Below are 11,052 nucleotides of genomic sequence, written 5' to 3' on the forward strand. Positions count from 1 at the left end.
AAGAACCTCTTCGACTCTACACATGAGCTCCTTAAATTTTGTCAGTTTTCTGCTCCTACACATTGGAAAAACACCCTATTTGACCCCGTAATACTATGGACTAGCTTTGCATCTAAAATGCTGAATGGAAATAAAACCCGGATTTACTTTTCTAGTGAGAACTGGTGGAAGTGATTGAATTTCAACTTCAGTTTAATAAATATATATTCTAGTGCATGCTTTTAAAAGGAATCCATCAATCAATTTGACATACCTGCTTGAGCTAGGTAGGGTCACGGGGGTTCGGAGTCCATCCCAGAAGCTACAGGCACAAGGCAGAGAACAACCCAGGACGGAGCGCCAACCCATTGCATAAACAGGGATCCATCTCAGTGAAATATTTGATGTTTAAATGGATATTAAGTAATACTCTGAAAGAATGAATGTCAAATATATGTTTGTGTAAGTCTATTTCAACACATTTTCACAGTGGTATGAAAAGACTAATATGCAGTATTATTTTATTAGTACTCACTGAGCCGAGTATTTTGCCTCAGCTTCACTGGGTACAGATTTAATGGTGGTTTTATTTTTAATGACGCCAAACTGAAAAGGAGGAAGCAGAAGAAAACAGAATTCATCAAAGAAATACTAGATCAATACACAAGTACTACACATCATACTACAAATTAAAGTTTTATTGCTGTTTTATTTATTGAAACTTCATTTCTTTTTATACAGATTCAAAATCTGAATGACTTCTCTATAGGCGTCATACTGGTTCTCACTGGGCTTTGAATCACGTCCTCATTACACATTCACTACTCTAACTGGGAGGGAAGCAGACTCTCCTTTCATCCACAACCATGTCTACCCACAATCAGCTTTGCAGCAAGGGCAATAACGTCCGGATGCACCAGTGCCTCCAACAGGTCATTGGTGGAGAGGGCTCTGGGTCCAGTAACCTCAGTGAGTTTGTCCGCCTCCTCATTCACGCTTTGAGGCCCTTCATCTAAAGACGCGTCTGCACTCTCCTGACCAACCGGCACGAGGTGAGGTCCAAAGGGGATGACATCTGGCGGGCAGTGCTGTAAGGGACCTGCAGGGGGCGCACTGTGTTTGGGCAGCCCCTGGGCATCCCGTTTCACAGGCCCTGAGCTGTCACCACCCCGACGCGTCGTGCACGCCTGTACAGCCAGGCTGAGATCCCGCAGGTTCTCTCCGTATGTGGGGACATCGACCTGCAACAGAGCATCAGGAAGATGTAGGGACACACGCAGGTCCGCATTAGAGCAGCTGGGAAGTGCGAGGTCAGCCTCGAGGGAGGCCGCCCTTGTCAAGGAAAAGGTGCTTCTCAACACCAAGAAAACACAGATTGTACTTGCGGTCTTGGCAAGACCAGTCTTGCTACCTTGCCTTTCAAGAACAAACTTGGGGTGCAATGAATCATGGGATTGGTCTCGTCTACAAAGGATGCAACAGATGTATCCTTGATATTCGGGGCAGAGCAAGAACGACATCTGGGGATTTTTAACATCCTCTAAACTTCCGTTCTTGAATATTGAAACTGGCCAATGGAAGATGACTTAAAATGGGTACACGACCACAAGTACGGTGAAGAACGCATATTGAGAAACACCCAAAGAGTGTACAGAAGGCAGGGAGGACGAGGAGTTCTGAAGGGAGAGAGTACCTCAGTGGGATTGAGCCACTCGTCGACGTTGTCAGGGCTGGGCAGGGTTTTTAACGCGCAGACGACGGTCCTGGTGAGGGCCTCGCCGACTCGCGCGGTGTCGTCAGCTTCCTGTGCCACACGGGAAACCATGACGCATGAACAGTTCATCTTTGCCGATCGACCAACAGACTTCTCACTTTAGGTTGACACTGGGTAACCATCAAAACTGGGACGGGAAAAATAAAAAGCGTACATTGCACAGGCTGTCTGTGATTACTGACGTACAGTTAACGTCTGAAGCTGAATGGAAGACTCCCCCCCCCCCCCATAAATAAGACTCTCTGAGAGTGCGAGTATAAATCACAGCTAGAGTCCCTCCATCACTGCAATCTTGTCTGCAAAATAATGCACAGCTCAGCCGTTTCCCAGGAACACCTTACACTTGGCGTCAAGCCAAGGCGACGTGAATGAATGTGTGTGTCTCGGGGGGGGGGGGGGGGGGGCAGTGCATACCATCTCAATCCAGGAGTTTATGCTGACTGTCACGGGGTCCAGTGACTCCACATAATGCCACCAGTGCCTGGGGACAAACAGTACCTGCAGAAAGAGTATAGAGAGGCCCTCAGCCTGTGAGTGAGGAGCCGGGTTCGAGCACGACGGACATAACAATGACTGACATACCACAAACACACACCCCTTCACTTACTCTGCGAATAAGAATCCTTCACTAGTTAAAACATCCGTAATTATTTCAGCGCCTTCTAAAATGGATAAAACATAATAAAAAAAATGAAATAACTGGAGTGAGCAGGGTTATGCAATAATTACACATAATTATTTGGAAAGCTAATGTTTGTACAGAATTTTTGTCACACCTGCAGTTATTGAAGCTTCGCCCACAATGTGCTGTTAGCCAGTGAAACTTTAACAGAGCTACAGCAACATGTGTAGCTGTACAGGTAACAAAGGCTCAGGTGTTAAACCGCATCATTCCTGTTGCTGCAACTGCATTCAGTCAGCAGTCAGTTTTGTTACTGTGCGTGAATCGCCATGAGATGGCAGTATAAACATTCCCCGGCAAGCTTTGGGAAAAACAGATTTCTCCGTGAGGTTCAGTACTTTGCCATGTTTATCTTAGCTCAATTAATAAAAGAACGCAACGCAACACATGTATTCAGTTAAACCTGACAAGGAATTAAAGCAGTATTTTGTTGCTGGGTGGAATTACAAGCAATCAAATACACAGATCGCCGATCTTAACCAATCTTTGGAATCCAGGAGTGCCCTAAGCAGCATGATCGGTTTTGCTGGGTGCAGCAAAACCCTTCATTTCAGGAATCACAGGAGCCTGGCTGCTCGGGCTTATCTAGACTACTGAAGCATTTAATACGATTTTTGTGCTGGAAGTGATGTCCTGTATTTGGGGGGTAGTATGTGTCTCAGCAGGTTAAGCCCCTGTCCCTGTAATCAGAAGGTCACTGGTTCCATCCTTGACAGAACAGTCACATCGCAGTTGGGCCCTCAAGCAAGGCCCTTAACCTCCCAAAATGCTCCAGGGGTGATGGATAAATGGCTGACCCCGTATTCAGACTCCAAGATTCACCCTCAACTGTGTCTGTCTCATATGAGAGCAAGCTGGGACACATGAAGAGAAGCATTCCGATGAGCAAACGACAACTCAGACTTTTCTATATTTACACCAACAGACTTGATTTTGTTATACTCAAGCCAATAATAACAGTATTATGTTTCCCCATGTGAAAATAAACCAGATGTAATGATGATTTGGGATATGAAAAACTGAACACTGCCCATTCAGAAGAGGTCAGAAAAGGACCAGATGCCATCTTGATTTCATTAATTCCTCCATATAATCCTCTGACCTGAATCAGTCACTGGAGATCTCACTCTGTCTACTAGAGCATAGCTATGCATCTTCCACGCATCACTCCCGCCGACAGTGTCAAAGTCCACGGCCCAAAAATCTAACTCAGAAAATTAACATCGGTACCGAGGCTCAATTCGAGAGAGTGTCAGACTGTCAGGAACCAGGACAGGATGAGCAAAGGTGGCCGGAATACGTGACCGACTCGCGGACAGACAGCAGATCCACAATAAGGTCTAGGCTTTTCTGTTGGTGATCGAAAAGCAGCGCAATTCAGCACAGACAGGGAGCGCTGTGGCTAAGGAGCGCTGTGGCCTTGCAGGTGGCAGGTTGCTGCACCCTCGAGAGGGAGATGCTGCATGTTTATCTGTCTGATGAAGGCGAAGCCATGACAAGTTGTCTGGTCGCAGATGATTTTATTTTTATCGAATACCAAACACAGCCGGGTATTTTATCGGAGCAATTCCTGTTCAAGTACATTTTCTCCCATCAATAAGGCAACTTCCCTTTCACGCCTCTGAAAGACTCTGGGGAAATCTCTCATGCGATTATTTTTAACAAGGCACAGTGTAATAGGCACAAACCGACTCAACATCTTGCAATAAGGTTCCTACTTCTAATAATAACATATAATAACGGCTCTTGTGTAAGACGACATCTGTGACAGACAGACAGCCAAATTAGAGCGAAACGGCAGACTGGGGAGCTGCTCTCTGGGGGGCAGTGCTGAGTCGCGGTCAAGAAACCGCTCAGCTAATGAGGAGGACAGAGCCAACGCACCTCAGTGCGCCGGTCACACGCCTGAGGCGGGCGCCCACGCGGAGCGCAGAATGGCCAGAACCGCACAGCTAAGCAGGGAGGCGTCTGTCTTGCTCCCATAATGCCTTGAGGGTGTGGGGGGGGTGGGCAGACGGTGATGCTCGTGTGAATGTCACCCGTCACAATGTGGCGACTCTCATACACCTAGACTGTCACTCGAAGCTGGGGGGCATCACTGAAAGTACTGCTGAATATGCCTTGAGTCTGGGTACCCGGAGCTGCGATTACGCCCCCTCACCCCCCCGAGCACACTTCAGCAGGCCGCACTTCCAGCCAGTCACTGCAGTGCTTTAGGCGCGTTGTCCCGCACTAACAGGGCGGCTCACCGACTCACAGCCCACAGTTACCCTTCATCCATAACGAACGATTCTCAGCAAAGCTTCCCTGAAGTATTTATACCAATGTGTTGGGTGGATCTTTGTGGCTTACAGGCATTTTATACTGACGTTAATCAGGCCTCCTCTCGCTATCTAAAGTAGGTCCGATGCGAAATGGCGCCCCCACCTGTCCCGGCTGCAGAGTGACCACGTGGGCCCTGGCTCTAGCAAAAGCGGGAAACCGCCGCATGTCGGGCCGTGTGATGTCCACCTGACTGAAGACGCTGGACTCCTCGTATGGGATCCGGGTCGGGTACAGATGGCATGTGTCCCCAACTGGAAACAGGTACCATTTTTTCCTGGCAGAGGAGAAAGGAGCCGCACGCCCATAAACAACTGAAAAACTCATTTAGTAAAATACCTGGGGGGGTTCAAATATATCCCACTGTAAACCGATAAACAGGAGAGAGGTGAAATGACTATGTCTGACATCAGAACTAACCCTCTTCATGGAAACGACCATCTTCATATGGATCATCACTGTACTTGCGCCACGTGTTAATCTTCTATAAATGCAACCGTCAGAAACTGCCAGCCCGATGAGATCGGAAGCCTGATCTCAAGCAAGGTGAGGAGGAGGAGAAACAAGCTGAGGAACAGCAGACAGAAAACAGCGTGTATTCCCCGACGAGGGACGAGGCCACGTGACGGGAAACAATGAGTGGTTAAACAGGACAAAAGGAGGACAGTGGTGCTGCTGCTCTGGGCTTACAGGCTGCACGTCTCTCAGGGTTTAGCCTTATCGGCAGAGAAGGTTCCCTATTGGACAGAGCTTCATCACACCATGCCTTAACTCTGGTCAGCAAAGATGGATCCTCTCCTCAAAAGGAGATAGTGGCCTGACCTCCCACTGCACATCATACAGCTCTGGATCATAAGAAGTTCCACTGAAAGCTCACCTGGTTGGCTGGCAGTGCTTCGCTATTCCCCATAAATGCTACATTTCATTTTATCTGTAAGGTATCTAAGTGACATAAACCCTAGAGGGCGCTCTCAGCTCTGTGTACGCCGGGACTCTGGTACAAGGTAAAATCTGCTACCTATACTGTTACCTTCCTTGGACCTGCAAAACCAGGTTGCAACCGTAAGTGTCCTGGTGGCAGGGGGTGTTGGCACCGTCCGAGCCGACCCACAGGGTGCTCTCCCGTCCATTCCGACCAGGGAAGCCGAAGTCGGACCACGGCACATCCTGCCAGAAACAACAGAACCAGTGTGAGCCGTGCAAACCCCCAGTGGTGTGTGAACAGCACGCAAGTCGTTTGTCAGAAGTTTTGGCCGCAGCAAAAGCATCCCAGCTTGGGGCTGTGCCCGTTCACTGCAGCGGCCGATGCTCTTGCAGGCCACACATTATCCCATCACAACTGTTTTGTTCTCTTTCCATTCCACACTTAGATCGGAGCAAACTGCATGACCTTTCAGCAACTTTAAATTCCTCACTTTTAAAGTCAACGACGCGCACAACCAAAACCGCCGGTTCCACAGGAATTGTCGCAAACAAAGAGATGCTAATTCCTTTTCGTTTTCCAGAAATGAAAGAATCGCCTGGGCGACAGGAAAATTCACTGGCTTTCAAGAGATACGGCCGTTCTCTGTACGGCCGTACAAGAAGGACATGAAACAACCATGCAAATGGGTCGCTTTAGAAAGGGGAGCAGGGAGCTTTCAAGGGGCCATCAAAGAGAGGAGCACCTGGACAAATCGGATTTGAAGTCTGAAATGAATAATTCTGTCAATGAAATAAAAAAGGATGTTTGAAATATGGGGACAGGAAGATGTCAACAGCTGCTGACACAGGCGTGTGCGACTCAATTGCGGTCGATGGGCCAAATGTTTTTCTGGGGAGAGGATTTAAAAGCAGACACCCGATTCGAGGACGCCTGAGAAAAAAAAAAAAACAGCTAGATCTCAGCTACTAAAAAATGAGACTTGCTGAAAACTTTGCACTGCTAAAGACTTTGCAAAGAGACTCCTGATGATGGGAAGAGGTGAGTGAAACTGCAACCTTGGTGAAGAATCAAGCTTAGTTCACGCTTCACTCTTTCGTGTACACAAACTTTTGCATACATACCACAGTTGTCCGTGTATGTAGACGGTTACGGTTGGCCGATGATCACAGCAATGATATTCAGCCAGACCAGTGGACTATCAATTCCTTACGCATGTGTGGTCAATACACACCGACATGAAAAGAGTCCACTAGACCCAAAATCTCGGCTGCATGCACACAGTCTATGCGGACGATCCTGATGATGAAACTGATGGCACTCATACTTTGTGCAGATGGTACCATCGCACGGAAAAGTGAATTGTGCACTGGGCATCAAGGAGCTGGGAGTTCGTAAGGTCTGAATCCTGGTTTATGGTTTCTTTGAGCACATGGGGGTCTTGCACAAAAGTGTTCTGAGGGTAGAACGAACAAAGATCGGTTCAGAGAGGTAACCAATCAGACTGTAGAGGAGGTGGGCCTTAGCAATTACAGAAGGCGGGACCAAGACATGTGTTATCTCTCTGAACCAATCATTTTTCATTCTGCCCTCAGAACACTATTGCGTAAGTAAAATTCCCATGAACCATCCTTGAGGGACCAGGTGATCCTTCAGCATTCAGAAGCTTGGAAACACGGAGTTGGAAGCTATCACAAAACTCACTGTTTGCAGCTGATCTATACTAGACAGGCTAATGCATATTAGATATCATGAAAAAATAAAGCTCCTCAAAATGTATAATTTCTAAGCTTTCAGTTTAGAAAATAAAACAGCTCAGCACCATTTGTCACTGGGCACAACCGCAGACCTACTGAGTGATTTTTGTTCACGCTATAAAAATGACTCATCTTCCATCCGACATACATTTTATTGTGTATAATGGATCTAAAGATATGAGAGTATTAAGCAAAGATTGCTGATACACAGAGTTAATATTTTAATATGAAAACCCACTGAACTTTACCTTTCAAAGTCAGAAGAAAAGAACCAAACGGGGGTACCTGGAACATTGCGGGTTTGTGCTGGAAGAGAACAGCGATGTACTTGTAGTCAGCATAAGCCCAGTACTCTGAGCGGGGGAAGTCGGAAAACGGGCCTGGACACGGTCCCTGGCCTTTGGTCCAAGACAAGAACTCCCACACTGTGGCCTCTACGTATGAGCACTGTGTTTCAAACAAGGGCTCTTTGCAAAGAGAGAAAAGAGAGCAGTCAATGAAAGTATAAAGGCAACAGCGATCAGAACAGATTTAACTCCTCAGAACACATTTTACATGAACACATTCATATAGACAACATATACTAAAAACATCTATGTTCCTAAGCATGTGTCATCTGTGAATCTCCAATGTAATGCTGTAAATCACACCAGAAGTGTCATGAATGTCTACCACTGTTCTTTACATTTAATGAACTATTTAAGTGTTATATTTGGTATTTTCGCTTTTTGAAGCACTTTACTCAGTTAGTTCTTCCCTAAAATCAATGTTTACTTACAGTGCATTATTTAAGGTTAATTTTTTCAAGACCGGACTTGCTACATTATTTTTAAACTCGGAAGTCTTCGCTTACTTCTGTCATCTTGCCTTTTTCCTACGCGAAATTGGACTGTCTTCTCCCCCAGGACATGGGCTAGGTGCTCTGCTGTCCACCCGAGCGACGGCCAGCCGGCGGTCATGTCGAGGAAGACGGCCGGTTTCTCCAGAGATTCTAATATCTGCCGCGCCTCTTCGGGGGTAAACGGCTTGGGCTCCATCGCTGCTAGGAAAAGGAGCAATGATGTGGGTAGCATGGTAGCTCCTTGTGTATCTTGCTAGAAACATGTAACGATGCAGCTTGGAGGGCAATATTTAATATTTAATGTGATGCATCAGTAAGAAATCATCAATTTTTAGGTTGTTGATACTTAGGTGTTTAGGTGGTTATAATCTTAATGCATTGTCCTGTTCCAAAATTGTGTGTTACAAATAATTAGAATATCTACGATGTAATAATTTCCCATCCTCCATTTGGCAATATTTTTGTATTTATGCTATTATAAAGTTTTATATATTACTCGTTCTGCTTTGCAGATCCAGTTCAACAAGTTCGTATCATTCGTAGGTGCGGTCAGCTTTAATCCTCTTCATTGCTTAAGTGACAGTTATGTTCACTGTTCTGACCAGGATAAAGAGAACAACTGAATTACAAAAGAGCGGTTTTGATTATTATAAATCACCATTGTAATCATTTTCCCCCGAATTAATTAAATGTGGCTGGCTGAAAAACACAAACTACTTACATTTACAGAATTTAAATGTACATATCGTATGTTTACGTGATTTCAGATCATGCCAGCAAATAATTACTAATATTTTCTCTAACATAAACAAAATGACGGCGAGATAAGGCTGATTTAAAGCATCTGAAGAGCTCACGGCAACTGCAGTCCCCACGTGTCCGCTGAAGCTACTGTCGCACATAATGTACGTCACACGCTCGCTCTGAGAGACCCCAGGGACGGAATTTTACTTTCAGTTTTTATTTCCAGCCGTAATCGTTTTGAACGTCTGTTGTTAGTAATTATGTACAGTCTCTCACTTTTAGTTTGTCACGCATCACGCAAGGCTTTATAAACAGGAGTGGGAATCAGAAAAAGCAGCCATTTTAGCTGTCCGTGTGTCTCCAAGTCCGCCATGTGATAGTCGTATATTGGGTTTGCTTTGCATTTTGACTGCATGCTGTTAGTTTATGTGAATGTTAGATGGTAAACAGGTTATGTGGCGTTGTGTGTGCAGAACACGTTTTTCATGATGGCAGTACTATGTTGCTAGACCTTTTCGTACGATTTTGTGAAAACATCGTATTTAGGTAAATCACGAACTTTACTGCTCAGTAGAAGCCGAGGGACCTCTGCACGTGTCTTTGCAGACTGCCGGATCTCTGCGGGAAATTCTTGCGTATGCAGCAGTAGGAAAAAAGTGCAAAAAACTAAAAAATAGAACAATAATTTGGACCATTTATGTCAGTTTAACTGATTAAATGATGAGTATAACCGACAAATTATGGAAGGCTTGACTCCAGTTTGTTGATTGTTTATGCGTTTCCTAATTATTAAGTGATGGGACTCTACAAAGGACAAAACATATAAATATTAATATGCTCTAAAACAAAGAAACACTTCCAGATTGAACAGTCATTACACTTCACAGCATGGAAATGATTCTTATCCTGTTATACATCTGGGTTCAGTTCTGCTGAATTGGATACAGGACACAGACATAAACACTTTAGGTGAGATCTCGAGAGAACACAGGTATTATTTTATAGGATGCCTAACAGACAAACTCTGATGTTCTTCAAAGGCCAATTGGAGGTTGATAGCATAATGCTTATTGCATATTAATCTTTTCATACCGCTGTGAAAATGTGTTGAGAAACCACCTAGAAAGCTACTCCTTATCACAAATAAAAGCAAATCCACTCACCCCCCCAATCTTACTTGTCAATCGATGAGTGATAATTCCAATCATGGCCAGCTTTGTTTCATTAAGCAGGGAACCCATTTGCACATAACTGGTGATCAGTCGCCATGGAAACTCGAAATAGCCACAGTTTAGACCTCGCTTCCTGCTGGCTCACTTAAGTGTGTGTGTGTGTGTGTGTGTGTGTGTGTGTGAGTGTGAGTGAATGAGTGAGTGAGTGAAATTTCATTTTATAGTCCTTTGGTAATAACTCTACTGAATTATTATGTGTCAGTAAATGCACAAGAACAAAGTTATATCATAAAATTTAAAAATCGCTAAAAGTGAAAAGTAAACAATAAATAATGTGGGAGAGAATATAATTCATTGACTAATTGAAGTTCTTTAAACACTGATTAAGTTCTGCTTCATTTTTGTCTTCATCAAGGTTCAAATTCCCTGGGTGCGATTTTCCCTCGGCTTGGCTTAGACGGGTATCTGCTGCTGCTCCATGAAATGACGTCATGGTACCCCCCCGAAGGATTCTTGGGGGGCGGGGCTAGCCGTGTGAAACGAGCCCGGCGTGTCTTTCTGCAGCCTGCATGGCCTTTGACTTTCAGACTTTCAAAAGCTTTCGATCGTCATTAAACTTAGCAAATTGGATTAGACTCTTCGGCCCAAAACAGTTCTTTCTCTGTCGTAATGAAAGTACTTAGTGGCATAGGCGGATATGGATTTATCTGCTTTTCTCCGAAACTCAAGAAGCAGCTGTAGATTCCTTTAAACCGGGTCATTCCCAAAGATTCTCCCTCAGCCTCAGACTTTCTTTTCAGTTTCTTACAGACGTTTTGAAATTTTCTGTCAGTTTTTGGAAGCAGAATATGAGTGATAA

The 11,052-nt window shown here is 45.0% G+C and overlaps 1 protein-coding gene across 12 annotated transcripts; it reads right to left on the reverse strand.

Annotated features, from left to right (window-relative positions):
* Positions 1 to 668: 668 nt before the first annotated feature.
* Positions 669 to 10,315, reverse strand: hspbap1 (hspb associated protein 1). Of its 12 annotated transcripts, none has more exons than XM_048978923.1 (9): positions 8,999 to 9,189; positions 8,774 to 8,869; positions 8,290 to 8,475; positions 7,722 to 7,903; positions 5,788 to 5,924; positions 4,863 to 5,034; positions 2,168 to 2,251; positions 1,673 to 1,783; positions 669 to 1,220 (listed from the first exon to the last, which is right to left on the reverse strand). In XM_048978923.1, exons 3-9 carry the CDS (start codon positions 8,471 to 8,473, stop codon positions 834 to 836), a joined length of 1,257 nt encoding a protein of 418 aa, XP_048834880.1. In that variant the 5' UTR covers positions 8,474 to 8,475; positions 8,774 to 8,869; positions 8,999 to 9,189; the 3' UTR covers positions 669 to 833. The 12 variants fall into 12 exon arrangements, with proteins under 12 accessions (XP_048834880.1, XP_048834878.1, XP_048834882.1 ...); XM_048978921.1 differs by having other exon boundaries at positions 8,774 to 8,874; XM_048978925.1 differs by having other exon boundaries at positions 8,290 to 8,478; positions 8,774 to 8,874.
* Positions 10,316 to 11,052: the final 737 nt, after the last annotated feature.

This window comes from Brienomyrus brachyistius, chromosome 16, assembly GCF_023856365.1.
Source record: "Brienomyrus brachyistius isolate T26 chromosome 16, BBRACH_0.4, whole genome shotgun sequence".
Classification (NCBI taxonomy): Eukaryota; Metazoa; Chordata; class Actinopteri; order Osteoglossiformes; family Mormyridae; genus Brienomyrus; species Brienomyrus brachyistius.

Bases quoted from the DNA above. Each gene is read 5' to 3' on its own strand.
- hspbap1 (XM_048978916.1), bottom strand. From the start codon at position 9,179: ATGTGCGACAGTAGCTTCAGCGGACACGTGGGGACTGCAGTTGCCGTG. The intron at 5,925-7,721 runs GTACCCCCGTTT...TGTTTCTGGCAG, and splicing joins ACAAACCCGCAATGTTCCAG to GATGTGCCGTGGTCCGACTT. The intron at 1,221-1,672 runs GTACTCTCTCCC...GCTCTGTTGCAG, and splicing joins AGTGGCTCAATCCCACTGAG to GTCGATGTCCCCACATACGG.